Below are 14,636 nucleotides of genomic sequence, written 5' to 3'. Positions count from 1 at the left end.
TCCACCAGCTCTCTGCACTCACCCTCCCATCACTTATACACCCAACCACTGCAGAGTCATCAGAGAACTTCTGCAAGAGGCATGACTCAGGGTTTTACTGAAAGTCAGAGGTGTACAGCCTCTCCCTCATTACACAAGCAGGATGGTGTGGAACGCACTGGGAAAATCATAGAATCTGATGCTCATAGTGCGTGTCTGATCCAGATGTGAGTGGGTTCTCCATCCCTACGCAGGCGGTTTACGTGGTACTGACTGATAACTTGTACTACTACCTATTTAATAGCATTGGGGGAATTTATTTTTGTCCATGATGTGTAACAACATTTTATGTAGAGATTTTCAAGATGATCAGATACACATGCAGTGGTTTCATAGTTTTCCCTGGAACCCAAAGCTCTTCAATTAAATAGATGATTGAGGTGAAATTAATGAGTAATTTTTTTTTAATATTTGATCATTTATTAGGGCCCGAGCACTGAAAGGCACTGACAGACAGTCAGTGAAATTGAAATTGTAAGGATTATTATTATTATATATTATAAATTATTCTGACCGATCTTCACAAAAACCGATACAAATGTGTATCATGACCAGACAAACAAAAAAGTCTGGAGGTGCAATTGGGAAAACGCAACAGGAAGCCTGCTATTTTGCATTTAGTGGCCATTTTGGCCATATTCCACCTTTTTACTGAGGTTCTTGTACCAGGGCTTCCATCAGATCAACTAAACCCCATTGATACGGATAAAGCCCTAAGCAGCCCTTGTCCTTGAATATGGAATTCAAAAAAGTTCAAATTTTCTTTATTCTCTGCACAAGTATGTGTTCACATTTAGAGTATCTGACTCTGGTCTTGCATTTCTCTATGTACTCGAATAGTAGTAGACCTAACTTTTTTTATTTTGAAACGTACAAAATATTTCTATATAATAATAAATCAGTGTATTTTCTGTGTAGCCATTCTGATTCATAAAAAGTGATGTAGGTTGTAAATGTAGTACGTTCAGCCCAAACCTGGAGGATCACAGGTTTTAAGCAATAATAGATGGTTAAGATATATCTAAAACAATATCAGTTCTACTGTCGGTAGTTTGCTACCTACTGTTGTGTAAAAGGCTGTTGCCCGCTCCAATTAATACCTAATGTATTTGATATGAAAGGATTCACCAGTTGCGTTCTGTAGATAAGAAACTGTGGTGCAGATGTAAAGTACAGAGAAAGCAGTAATGGAGAGAGAGAATAAGATTTTATTTTTGTAAAAACCAGGTTTTAAAATGATTCCAGTCAGACCATATCCACTTTTTTCCAAACAAGAGAAGCAGTATCGTTGGTCTGAAACTCTTCATATACTTGCTAGCCTGTGTTGAGAACTTCTTGATTCACACTTGAAAATGATGACCCGTGTTCGTTTTCAGAGACCGTCATTAGCTCAAGAATTCTGCACTTATTGGGAAAAATATTTTTTATAAATTTTCACATCTTTCTAATCAAATATTTAGAGTTTGACAAATTGTGTTATCATAAACTTTTGAAATCAAAGAAATTATCAAGTAAACAGCTGTTCATCAATGATTCAAAAGCACTCAAACACACTTTCTAAATTCTGGCTCACATACTTCGTCTCTCCAAGTCTTCAGTGAGAAGGCGCTCCCGCTATCATCCACCCCTGCAAGTTTTACTTTGTAATTTTCTCCTGTAAAACAATCTGTGACACATATTTCTGTATGTTCTCCAGCCTGATGACTTTGATTTTTATCTTTGATAAGCTACAGCAAAAATTGACTCTGGAGTGGCAGTTTTGTGATTCAGGGCCAGACCAGGCACAGAAACACAACTTTCAGATAAACCAATGTTGAGCTCAAGCATAAAGAAGTGAACTGTTGTTGCAGAAATTACAATTTGGCTGGTTAGATGGAGAAATGTATTCACGTGTGTTGTATGCAAGGTAGGACAAGAATGAACGCGCAAGAATATGAGTTGAATCAGGGTTTTCTTGCAGGAATCAAGAATCACAGCAAATGGGAAGAAAATAAACCGTGGAGGTGGAGGGTTTATCAGCCAGATAACAAATCAAATCCAACAGTGTATGTGGTAAAACATCATCTGTCTACAACACCCTGAACCCCATGCATCACCTTCAGATACTCTCTCACTCCCTGCCTGGTCAGGCCATGACCCAGCTAACAGACAGCCAAACCCTCCCGCAGTTCGATTCAGAGAGTCCTTTTAGCAAATCAAGGGGCATCCCGTCCCAGCTCCCACCCTTCTGACGAGGAAAGGGGAGGCAGAGAGAGGAGCGGGGAGCCCTGTTTTGTTGGCCTTTAGTTGGCTTTGGCGCGGAGCTGCGCCCTCTTGCCCGTCACAGCCTGGAAACCGGTCTTGATGCTGGCGACTGAGCAGCGGGAATGGCAGGTCTCACACTGCAAGAAATAGAGGCGAGTGTCTTTCTGCAGGATGGTCTCTGGGGAGCGGCAGGTGTGACACGTCACGTATTCCTCTGCAGGGGAGAACACAGTTATTAGCATTCATGTGCTAAAACTTTCACCCAGCCCCATTTACATCCAAAAGGACAAATACCTGAATTCCCCTCTTTGAATATTCTGAACGAGGACCCATAGTTGTGATGAATGATTACGAATAAATTAATCAATCCTATTTATACGTTTATCATATGGATGAGTTACATTCACATCTTAGACGTAGTTTAATGTGAAATTAGAAACCTATCATCCAGTTGAACCTTGTAGGAGTTTAAGTTGTAATTATAGTTTAATGATTGAATGTAGGTCGCCAATTTGAACAATTTCATTCAAGAATTTTACAGCAAATAAAAAAATATAGAATATCGGGGTGTTTTTTTTTTTTAAACAAAACATTCTTGGATCTGAAGCTGAAGTCATGTAGATGGTGGATAAAACTTTGTTCATGCAGAAAACCACAACATCTGTTTGGAAATCTGAAAATGTTTACTGCAAGTAAAAAGTGAAATTCCCACTTACTGATATATCTTCTCAACACGTTTTCTATCTGTTTCTGTTGAAATCGGCCTTTAATCACAAGCTGGTTATTTCCGTCTATAGAACCACTGTGGACAGAAGCAGAACAAACTGTCAGGGCAGTGCACACATGGGTTTGCTGTCATTTGAGAAGTCTACAGAGTAAACACAAAGACGTACCTTGTTCCAAGCTCAGCCAACAGGAAGGCGAGGAGATGTTTAGGTTGACGATGCAACCTGGGATGAAATGCATGAACGGTCATTTTAGAGGTAGCAACACCAAGAGGACAGCGGGTTTGATACAAGTCATAGATCAGCCGAATTAGTTCTAATCAAACTTAACAGTGGCATCAAAGAGAAGGGAGACAGTTAGAGTGAGGGAGGTCGGTGTGTACGAGGGGAGAGACTCACAGTTTGCAGATGTCTGTGAAGTTGACGAAGGAGGTTTTCTTGGTTCCCACTCGCACCACCTGAGGAGGCTTCATAACAAACTTCCTCTTCTCTCCGGCCACCATGTCTGGGTTCTTCTCCCTCATAATGTTGAAGACGCGGTTCAGGAGCTGAACACAGAGATGTCGCAAGAGTTACGCCGACTGTAGCCAAAAGTATTTACACCAGGACCTTTCATGATACTCGTTGACCAAACATCTTTAGGACACATGTGGGGGTCAGTATTCTAGAAATATTAGGACCATGTTGATGAGACAAACTGAGCTGTGGGCTACATCCATACTACTTTGTGTTAGTGTTAAAACACCTCACTGTCGCTAGATTGACGTCTAATTTCCACATTTCTGTGGAGCTGAAACTGACTGTTTGGAAAAGCTGTTGACACTCTTTCGGTTGAAACTCAGGGTCTGTGTTGTTGTATGGACGGCAAAAAACAGCCGTTCAAGAATTATGACTGACATCCTGATCGGTGCTAATCAGTAGAAACCTAACTACCAGCAGAGACCATGTGTATCATGTCTGAGCAGTTACCGGTTTAGCTGGTAACAACAAAAAGACTTCTATTTGGAAAAAAAAGTGCTTTACTTTGGGATCAGGAAGTCAGACAGAAAACATATCAAATAACTTACAGACTTGTCATTGTTCCATTCTATTCTTACCCTATGATGGTACGAATTGAGAAAACTTCCTCTGGTCTCACCTAACTTCATTCTTTGAGGCAACTTTATTTCCATTTAAAAATGAACAAGCGAGAATGACGCACGACTGGATGAGAAGACTTTAAATCTGTATCACTGCATTTTCAGAAATTCTCAAAGAGGCTGTCCATCATGTTTGTTAGGTTGCCAGTTGATAAGGGAATCTTGGTTGTGTGTGTTGTGATAGTTCACAGGTGCCCTACCTCATCATAAGTGTAGTCTCTTTCTGTGCCGGCCCAAGCAGGTCCCATGCAGGAGCTGAAGGAGACGCCATCGTTGTTCTTTCCGTCGTCGTCGTCCAGAGCTACAAACAAATCGTACAAACATTTTCACTCAAGTTTCTTTCTTCCCTTTTTAATCTCTACATGAAAAAGGGGGAGGTGGTTTATTCTCACCATCGTCCTTCTCCAGTAGTTCTCCCTCGTCAAAATCGACCTTCTTGGGTTTTTTCTTTTTGGTCGGAAGCATCAAGTCCAGGTTGTCTTCTTCCGGCACCTCGGTCTGCTCTCCTTCAATTTTCAGCTCCTGGATAAGACCGAGAAAAAATTTAATTCAGCGACGAGATGACGAAGACTACGTGTGAATGTGGTCAAGACATTTAAGTGGACTTAGGAGAAAGCTACAGTAAAACAGGAGGAACCGATGTAAAATGATTAGAATTCACACACAAGTGATGAGGAGAGAAGAAAGACGGATTGCAGATGTTCCAGTTTAGCGGCAACTGACCTTTAATCCCTCCTCGACTTCATTTTCAAATACTTTTTTGGGCTTCTTCTTCTTTTTCTTCTGGTTGAAGAAGTTCAGGTCGTTCAGATCATCGGATGGCTCTAGAGAAGAAGAGACACAGATTAGATCCACCTTAATGCAGACTGACATTTAAACGTCTGACGTAACATCCCTCTACAGCATCAAGGCCTATACATGAGCTTTAAGTGAGAACCATCTTTGTTTTCATTCAAACCTTTCTTCCTGCATTCGTCCTCCTCCAGTTCCATCTCCTTGTCATCTCCGGCCTCTGGTTCCACCTCCTTCGCCTCCACCTCTTTAGTCTCTTCTCCGCCGCCGCCCTCTCCTCCCTCCTCATCCAGCATGAAGGGCTTCTTCTTCTTCTTCTTCTTCTTGGTCATGTTGGGATCGAAAATCATCTGAAGTGAAGAAACAAGAAAGAAATTAAGCTTTACGACCCGGTTAGCAAGAAGACTAAATGACAACAAATTGATGAAATTGTCTTCCCATATGAGAAATTATCCTTTTATTTTTTTAATTGAACTTTGACCTTCTGACGCCATTACAGTTCAGCATGGTCGGCACATTTTTCTTCCTTATCTACTGTTCCCCTTTTCCAGCTTCCACTTTCATGTGATTACTACAGGTTACAGGGCAATAAAGCTGTGGCTCCGGCCATTCATTTTCTGAATAGTCTAATACTATTTTGGTTTTCAGCCATAGTACTGTTACCATCCAATGTAGAAGTTCCTCAAGCTACGGGACTGTGGAACACTACGTACTTAATGTCCTAATGACGTCAACTGCATTTCAAGAAAAAAAAATTGTTTTCAATCTTAAGGAAAGATACTATAATACCCAAAATCCTTTGGTGTAATGGCAACATACTACACCTGCGAAAATTGCTGCGGCGTGTTTAAGGCGAGGAAAATAAGTTCAAGAAGAAGCACATTGGAAATGGTTGGAAAGGAACCATTCACATAGGATTCTGGGAAGCATAGTTCCTTTTCATTCTTTTACTTTTTTACGGCAACAATTCATATTGCAGCTGGTTTTTATGAGGATTTTATGAAACATCAATGTAGACTGAGTGGGAGATTTACTTCTGGAACCAGAGCCGTTCTAAAAGTGGGCGGTCCCAGTTACCGCAGGTGTCCCATGTACAAAAAGACCAAATGAGACAGAAGAACTGGTCTCCTCTTAACATATCAAGTCACCACAGCCACCTGCTGTGTGAAATGTCTTTCCTGTTGTTCTGTTGTTATAACTCACTGTAGTTTGACATATTATTACCGTTTTTACACCCTAAATGAAAATACTGAATAAAATTAAGCACGAAACCCTCATTTTATTGACTAAGTTTATTTGATGGTGAGCAAAATGAGATTCTACAGTGAAATATGATGGTTTATTGAACAGCTCATTATTTTGAACTTTATCCAGTGATTATAAAGTGATGGAACAGAAACTTCATTGATTCATGGATGAGCCTTAAAGCACGAACAACAGTCGGTCATTCAGAACTAGTATTAAACGACTATCGCTTGAGATCTAACGTCAAATTGTCTGATACTATGAAAAGCAGCTAAATGTAATAAAGCCACATAATGAGTTATAATACTGATGAACAGTCGTACAGTTGTCTTGTCACCGCTGTTTATTATATTAGAGCCAGTTCAGTAGCATTGAAATTTAACCGTTAGCTCCCCGGTTGGGAAAAATCCACTGCTAGCGCAGCAGCTTATTGGACAGTAAGCTAACTATGCTAGCTAGCTAGCTTCAGCCCCTCGGTGCGAGTTCCCCAGTGGCCATGACATGGCGGAGTGAGGAGCCACGCTACTATTGATAATCTACTCGATGATCCCGATGGCATGGATCGTGTTACAGTGGTGCATCGGGGGGTTTCCTCGTAGTTTGCGACCGGTCGGGCCGCTGTTAGCTCGGCTGCTGCCATGTGAGAGCTGCGGCGGACAGGGAGGGGAGCAGCAGCGGCGAGGCCCAAAGTCATCTTTCACCTCCATCTGAGGCTATAACCCCAACACGTTTACCCAGCGAGTGCGCCCGGTGACGCCGACGGCGCGGCGGACAACCCCCGGAGACTCACCTCGTCTCCTGACATGGTTGCGGGATGAAAAGAGTCTGAAATCCGGTCACTTTTTTGTCCTCCTCGATCAGACCCACACCGCCTCACCGAAAATGTCTTGCATCAGCGCCGGAGCCGCAGTGCGCAAGCGTGACGTCGACGCAATCTGACGTGTTCAACGCGCGACGGCGCGTATCAGTGGGGATGCGTTCAAGAGCAACTCCAAATCCAGAACTGTTGCTAAACAGCTACTGTGAGTGAGAGGAGTGGAAAACAGACATTTTAATGTTAAATCTTGTGTTATGTATGTTAGCTGAATACTAGATGATTATACAGCTTCCTCCGGCTGGTGTTAGGGTTTTCTTACTAATAAACGGAATATGGAAAATAAATAAATAATAGTTCGCTTTCCTCTTCTTATAATATTAGCACTACTGATAATCATAACAAATAAAAAAGCCCAGCTCATATAATTCTGAGCACACCTGAACTGTTTTAACACACTTGTTACATTTACAGAACAAACCAAAATGACATGAATTAAATCAGGGAGTTTGCCTGTTCTAATATTATGTATATTATAACTTGTGTATCTTTATACAGAGGCTTAAATAAAAGTATCATATATATATTTTGTATATTTATATAAAGTGTTTCTAGTCATATGTTGCTAAACCTTTTTTTATAAAGTAAAACTGTCCACATGTTCACACACTCACTATGTTGATCTTTGTTCATTTAAATTACTACTGAAATAATTTACCAATAACTTGATTATTCAATCAGCTAAAATAATCTATTGACTCTTTTGGGTGATAATTCTGTTAAAATGATAATAATAATAATAATAATAATAATAATATAATATTCAGTGATAATCCTAACCCTAATTCAGTTTTCAACATAAAAGGCCAAACCTGCTCTGATACTGTGGGATTTGGTGTCTGTCTTCTTTGATCATTTTTATGGTTAGGAAACATAATTTCTGTGAGCCTGAAGTGCCTGTAAAGCTAAATACAATGATATCACACGACCACCAAAAATCCAGTACAATAGAATAATTTGAAAACTTTTAATGATTTTCAAAATCATCTGGATAAATTAACACTGAAATGCAAACATGCTTCTTCATCCTTCATTGTTATATTTTTCACATTTTCTTATGTAAAAAATGTACATAATGACTTTGAAAAAACTAAAGGAATTAACTCTTTCAACTCCAAAATGCTGATGTTGTAGACATTGTATTATCATCATTATTATTAATATTATTGTTTACATTATACAATTTGAAATAGAAACCTTTATGAGATGACAGAGACAGACGGAGCAGGATGAACGTTTTAGGTTCAACCTCTCTCTCTAGCTTTGCATTGTGACTTGTGTTGTGATTTCCCACTGTTGCATGCTTCAGTTTACACAACCTCAACAGAACCTCTTGGTGACAGCAAAAATACGGTATATAAAAAGAGATACATTTGGGATATTTACAACAAATAACAAGGACCATTGGTGAGAATGTCTCTGTGGGGTTGGGGCATTGAAATGACAACAAAAGTAAGAAGGGGAGGGCAAAGCACACAACCTAATACAAAAGAAGAGTTTCAGATTCTGGCGAACACACACAGCCTCTAGCTTCTTCACCCAGCACATGCTCAGCTGCTCTCCTTTTTTCAGTGCAGTTAACAAATAAATTAAGATAAAACAACAGGGAGTTAAATAACTTTTGTCAATAAGGAAAAAAATAAATAAAACATCAAGTGGATTTTACCCCACAAACACAGGTAAATATGTGAGTCAGACACAGATAAATGAAGATTAATCTTCATTCAAATTTCCCCCGTCATCCAGTGACGTTCACAACGCCACACACGACAGCTCCATTACTTCACCACTGAGCTCATAACAATAATAGCACACTTCAATATGAGCTCGGAAGGTGTTGAAATGCCTTCCCCACTGCAAGGACCAGGAAATGCTAGTGTTGTATTGAAATCAACGGCATGGAAATTGCCATGGTAAAGTGACAGAGCTTCAATATAAAAGCTGCCGAGTGGCTCATATTCATTTAACAGGAGTGCAGGGGATGGAAAAAGAGACACTACAGCATTATTTGCTTTTCTTTTTTTAGTGTTACATAAAATAGACGCTATCTCTCTGCAGACACACGAAGAACACTCATCACAACATCCTATCAGTCCATTCATTTCCCCAAAGTTCTTTCATCTTTCATCTCTGATGCAAGAATGATGTGGCAGGTGCTGCGTTTACATGGCTTCCATCGCCCAGCGCTGCAGGTCCTCCAGTTCGTCCTTGTCCTCCTCTTTCTTGGCTTTAAGGGTGAAAAGACAGAAATAATGTTATGTTATGTTTAAGTTGATGTCAGTTGGATTTTAGACCCAGGAATCAACATAATGACAAAACAGAAGCTGCTTTCAGACGAGCACTGAACAGATTCTGATTCTCCAGAGGGGCTGTGTGCTTGAGTGAGGGGCTATGGACTTTTTTCTGGAATTTCTGCTGCCAACCCCCTAGTTAAATCTCCAGGTAAGCCCATGTGGGGAAAACAGCCAGAGATTATCCAGAGGATTGACCTCATTTGAGTTGACGCGTTAGTGACGGAATACAAATGTATCAGGATGGGAAAAAGGAGCCATACACATAGAAGACGCAGTCAAAATGTCCTCTTGGAAAGACAATAAGATTCAAGAGCTTTCGGTGATAAGAGTGTTTATGTGCTGTAAACCAAAACACACTGCTGTTACAGTGCTGTATGCTTGCCGCGCCACCCCTCACCTGAATGCTCTAGAGATTTCTGTGTTGTTTTGAACAAGCCTGAGTGGAAAATCTACTGCTGTGTTGTTCATGTGCAAAATGCCAACTCTGGAGAAAGTCCTGACCCCATTGTATGGATATTCTCTGCAGATCATATCATAAAACAGCTAGATAGGCCTTTTATTTAATAGTGTGTCCTCAAACTTCCCACCCAACTCTAAACAAGACTAAACTTAACCATTCTTATCACTGATAGAAAAAGATTTAGCAGTCAGGGTTGTGGGATAAAGATTTTTTTTGTAGGTGTCTCACCAGGTCTGGAAGGTAATGAAGTAGAAGGCACGTTTGGGAGAGGGAGGTTCTCTGCTCCCCCGATCTCCAGCAGGTTATTGTCCAGCTGCTCCTGTTCCAGCTCATCCAGCTCCGCCAGCAGTTCATCCTGAGAAAAACACAAACACTGCAGATGAGGAAAAACACAAACAACTTTGTGCAACACCAAAAACATAAAGTCGATGATCCTAATAAAGAAAAGAGATAATTAAATTTAACTTTCACTAGGGTTAGTTTGTATAATAATGTTTCACTGAGAGTTATATTAAAATACTTAAAGTCAGTTGACTGAGAAACTAGGAAAGAATGTATTCATTATTTTCTCCTGAATCGTCCCAGGATGACTGGACACAATAATCATCTGTGGTGAGGTCGAGCTATGAATAAGACCATTCAAAATGAAGTCTACAGCCTCAGTGAGTAAAGACACACAGAGATCAGTCAGCAGTGTTGAGCCTGAGATGGCAGCGTTGAGGATGATGCTGAAAAAATCTGTCCTGCAATAACAGGGCAAGAAGAATCATGACCTTTGCTGCTGAATATAATGTTTCTAGGTTTGTAATGTCAGATTGTCCTGAAGCCAAAAATGACACATCAGCAGGTATTAGTTCAGAATAACAAACTGAATTTAGAGTAAACCACAAAACTAGAACCTAAGTTCTGTAGTTGTATGCCTCCGCCAGAAAGTGCAGCTGAAATCTACATACATTTTGTTTAGCAGACTCATATGAGGTCACTGTGATACTTTAACCTTTCAAATCTAATCTTTGAAGAGACAGACTTGAAATGTCATGTTCAAGAGGACACAAACATGTTTTGTGAGAACAACGTGATCTTGACATTTGATCACCAAAATCTGATCCAGCTATGAGTCCAAGTGAACATTTAGGCCAACATTGAGCCCATTCCCAAGGCATTCTGAAAAACAAATATTTATAACTTCTAAAAATGGGTTTTGTGAGGTCACACATATGAGGTCATCCTCAAATCCAAGCAAATGTTTGTGCCAGATGTAAAGAAGTTCCTCATGAGGGTTTTTGATACATTATGTACATGAACATTTTGACAATTTATAGAAATTTCCTCAAGGTGTTCATGAAATATTGTGTTCACAAGAACAAAAAACACATCTCTGACCTCATCAAACTCCTCCCCGAAGCCGACAGGTTTAGAGATGGTATCGGATATTTCCTGGGCCAGCTCCTGCTGCTCCGTGATGTTCTGCATCAGGTCGTCCACTTTGTCAATGTCCCTGAAACATGAACGACAAGGAACAAAATCTGAGTAAAGCAGAAAAACACTCGACTCCCTGATAACCGAACCTCATTTACCTGAGGGATGCATGTAGCAAGAGTGAGCAACTACTAATGTTGTCCATATAATCTGGAGATTTAATGTTAAGGTTTTAGCAGATAAGTTTGTATAAATACATGTCTAGTGTAGTCTTTAATTGTATGTAATTTAAGGCCCATTGAAGATTCAAGTAACAGCAGATGCAGATGGGTTTGGCTGAGGGGATATGTGCATATGGGTAAAACAAATTCCTCAAAATCATTCTATTGTAAGTGAAGACTAAATTGTTCACTATTTCCCTGAATTCCCATGAAGGCAGTTAAGAGGATATTTAAAAAAAAAATATTTCTTTAAACCAGTTCAGCTTCCGTCTGATTGATCGATCAGGGAAGTTGTGAGGAATCGGATCTGAATCGGATCATTGACAGCGTGTTGGCTCTTACATGTTTTCATGGGCAGACTTGATAGCCTTTGCAGCGAAGCCCATGTTCTTGAGCACTTCAGTGTTGGTGTTGGCGTTCTCCAGAGCCTCCCTCTGGAACTCGATGGTCGACAGCGTGCCGTCGATCTGAGCGAGCTGCTTCTCGTACCTCTTCTTCCTTTTCAAAGCCTGCAGGGCCGCTGAGGAGCGAGAGAGACAGAGGGGAGGTGAGAGGAGAACGGGTCACGAGGAGTAGAGACAGGTTGACAACATAGATGTGAAGTTAAACTGTGAATCATGGGGATGGTTTTGTGCTCCAACAGAAGAGTACTGTCATGGGAGCGGGTTGTTAAACGTCTGCTGCATTAGTCAGCACCGCGCTTAACGCTCTGTGACTTCATAGTTTTCCACTGCTGACGGGAATCATTGACAACATACTTACACATTAATCTGACATGTTAGTCACAGCACGGACAACGAGCGGGACAATTAATTACAGATATGACGAGCATTTGAGAGATGAGGTGGAAATTATTTTGCCACAGGGGAGAGCGGGTCAACCATTCACCAGAATGTCAGTCCCCCCATTCCGTGTGCCGAAGTGTTTCCTTGGGCAACTAACTGAACCCCAGACATCCCATGACGGCTGTGTGTGAGTGATGGGTGATAAAGACGGTGCTGCACACTGTATGAAGGTGTGTGTGTGAATGGTTGAACGGCAAAACTGCACTGAGCCCGCTCACACATACACAAATGAATCAGTGACGAACCTCCGCCTCCCGTTCACTTTCAATCTGTGCGAGAGAGGAAGTGGATAAAACATTTGCTTCCTGTGGCGAGGCAAATCACAGCGTGGCTTTGCATGGAGATCAACTGTCGGGAAATCTGACCCACAATATTTCCTTCACACTCCTGAATGTGTCACAGAGCCCTTTTAAAACGCCACTGAATAGTCATCAAGTCCACTTGTCTTTTGCAGTGTCAGAGAGCATCATGCAGGGCGGACTTATTCTCCTCACGGAGGTAGTAAATAAAGGGACTGTACCGTTAGTGATCAAAGCACAGGAAGGATTACCAATGTTGACTGTGGTGACACTTTGACCTTTTGTTTTGAACCTTAAGGTCAAAGTTCTACCCTTAATCAACACATTCCTGCATGACAAGGTGTCTTCAAAACTACTGACCATGGACTTTGGAATATATACTCACAGTCCCAGATAATTGATCTTACTGTTTTTTCACTTTGTGGTCATTTCAGGCCTAAATGTCCACTTATAATAGTGATAAATTTAAGGGTTGCAACACTTATTGGATGATTAATCGACCACTTAATTCATCGACAACAATTTTGATAATCAATGAACTGGTTTGAGTATTTTTTTATGACAAAACAAATCTAAATTCTCTGATTTCAGCTTCTTAAATTAAATTATTTTCTGGACACTTTGCTCCTCTGATGACCTGGTTAGTGACATTTTAGGACCAGAAAACGAATCCCTCAATCAAGAAAATAATCAACAGATTACTCAATAATCAAATAATCATTAATTGCAGAATTAATAGATGTGATGGTCAAGCTGTAATAAAATACTTTTATTTGAGACTCTGAGAGCGTTCCTTCCTGCCCCAAAGAAATCCACATCACTCTACTATATACACTGCAACCGAATGTGACTGTCATCTTAATAATTGTTTTTATTCGTTGGCAGCATTGTTCACATCATAATTGAAATGACTCGTCCTCTAACCCTTGCTTCCTGTTACATGTTGATTAATGTCTTTGTATTTTGAAAGTGAAGCTTCATGAGTGGTTGTGAATGTGTTCTGACAGTCCGGAGTCCCACAGTTCCCTCGCAGTGAGGTGCAGGACCTGCTGCAGGCTTCACTACAGACTTCTGACCAAGGTGCAAACACCCCCACCTCCCCGTAAGTGACTTTTAATACTCCAGTACTCAACCCTTGTCCCCGTCCCTGTCAGTATCGTCATGACCTGTCTCTCTGCAGTAGGACAACTGTCCACAGCCATGTCCACACCATTAATCCAGTGTTTTGATTGGGTTTAATTATTGCCACTGATCTATCACACGAAGACGTGATGTGCAGAGACACGTTGGTAACAGAGGATTCCTGACTGAAGCAGCCGATAGTCCAGAATCAAATCTCACACACAGGCAATAAAACACACAGCGATCAACTGAGTTAACAGTGACTATGACGACGATCACAATTAACTTAGCTAGCACGCTAACACTTAGCTTCGGGTTATTGACCAGGCATTTTTGATGCCACGAAGCAGAAACCAGGAGAAAACCCCACGCTGCTGTCCCACCTCGTTTGTTTTTCGTGCCGTTCTTCTTGGCTATCTGCAGCTCCTGCTCGATCTTCTTCTCCAGGAATTCCTGCTTCTTCGTTAGCATCTCCTCCGTCTCTCGGAGCTTCTGGATTGCCTCTTGCGGGCTCGGTCCCTTTCCTCCTTTTCCTCCTGCCCCGAATATCTTAGTCAACAACGACATGTCCACGAAGTTCAGACACACAGTTTATCAATAATGAAACTAACAAATGTGCGTAATGCCGGAGAGGACGAGGCTCAGCGGCTGGACCACAGTGACACTTGTCCCAGTCTGAACATGGACGATTGTTGATGTTTTTCTACTTCCTGGATAAGGCCCAATGACGTAATGAGCACTGACAGCATGTGGGCGGTGCTTGTTGCGCCCACTGTCTCCACCTGCTGGGGAAGTTTTAAGTAATAATAATTATAATAATAATTAAACTTCAAATAAATAATGAAAAAATAAATAATAAAAAACAATATTATTTTTTAAATTAAATTAAATTAATTTAAATTAAATCAAATCAAATTA

At 40.8% G+C, this 14,636-nt stretch overlaps 2 protein-coding genes across 2 annotated transcripts; both read right to left on the bottom strand.

Moving 5' to 3' along the window:
* Window positions 1–1,227: 1,227 nt before the first annotated feature.
* eif2s2 (eukaryotic translation initiation factor 2, subunit 2 beta) lies at window positions 1,228–7,112 on the bottom strand. Its single transcript, XM_053425204.1, has 9 exons — window positions 6,975–7,112; window positions 5,106–5,289; window positions 4,871–4,971; window positions 4,540–4,669; window positions 4,348–4,448; window positions 3,408–3,556; window positions 3,177–3,233; window positions 3,000–3,085; window positions 1,228–2,497 (listed from the first exon to the last, which is right to left on the bottom strand). The coding sequence occupies exons 1-9, from the start codon at window positions 6,987–6,989 to the stop codon at window positions 2,322–2,324; spliced, it is 999 nt and encodes a 332-aa protein (XP_053281179.1). The 5' UTR covers window positions 6,990–7,112; the 3' UTR covers window positions 1,228–2,321.
* An 899-nt stretch (window positions 7,113–8,011) lies between these two features.
* LOC128442792 (charged multivesicular body protein 4b) lies at window positions 8,012–14,435 on the bottom strand. Its single transcript, XM_053425366.1, has 5 exons — window positions 14,102–14,435; window positions 11,795–11,972; window positions 11,196–11,310; window positions 10,041–10,167; window positions 8,012–9,285 (listed from the first exon to the last, which is right to left on the bottom strand). The coding sequence occupies exons 1-5, from the start codon at window positions 14,283–14,285 to the stop codon at window positions 9,221–9,223; spliced, it is 669 nt and encodes a 222-aa protein (XP_053281341.1). The 5' UTR covers window positions 14,286–14,435; the 3' UTR covers window positions 8,012–9,220.
* Between the last annotated feature and the right edge of the window lie 201 nt (window positions 14,436–14,636).

Source organism: Pleuronectes platessa, chromosome 6 (genome assembly GCF_947347685.1).
Source record: "Pleuronectes platessa chromosome 6, fPlePla1.1, whole genome shotgun sequence".
Taxonomy (NCBI): Eukaryota; Metazoa; Chordata; class Actinopteri; order Pleuronectiformes; family Pleuronectidae; genus Pleuronectes; species Pleuronectes platessa.
Note: the sequence above shows the minus strand (reverse complement) of the source record. Positions and strands in the feature narration are given on the sequence as shown.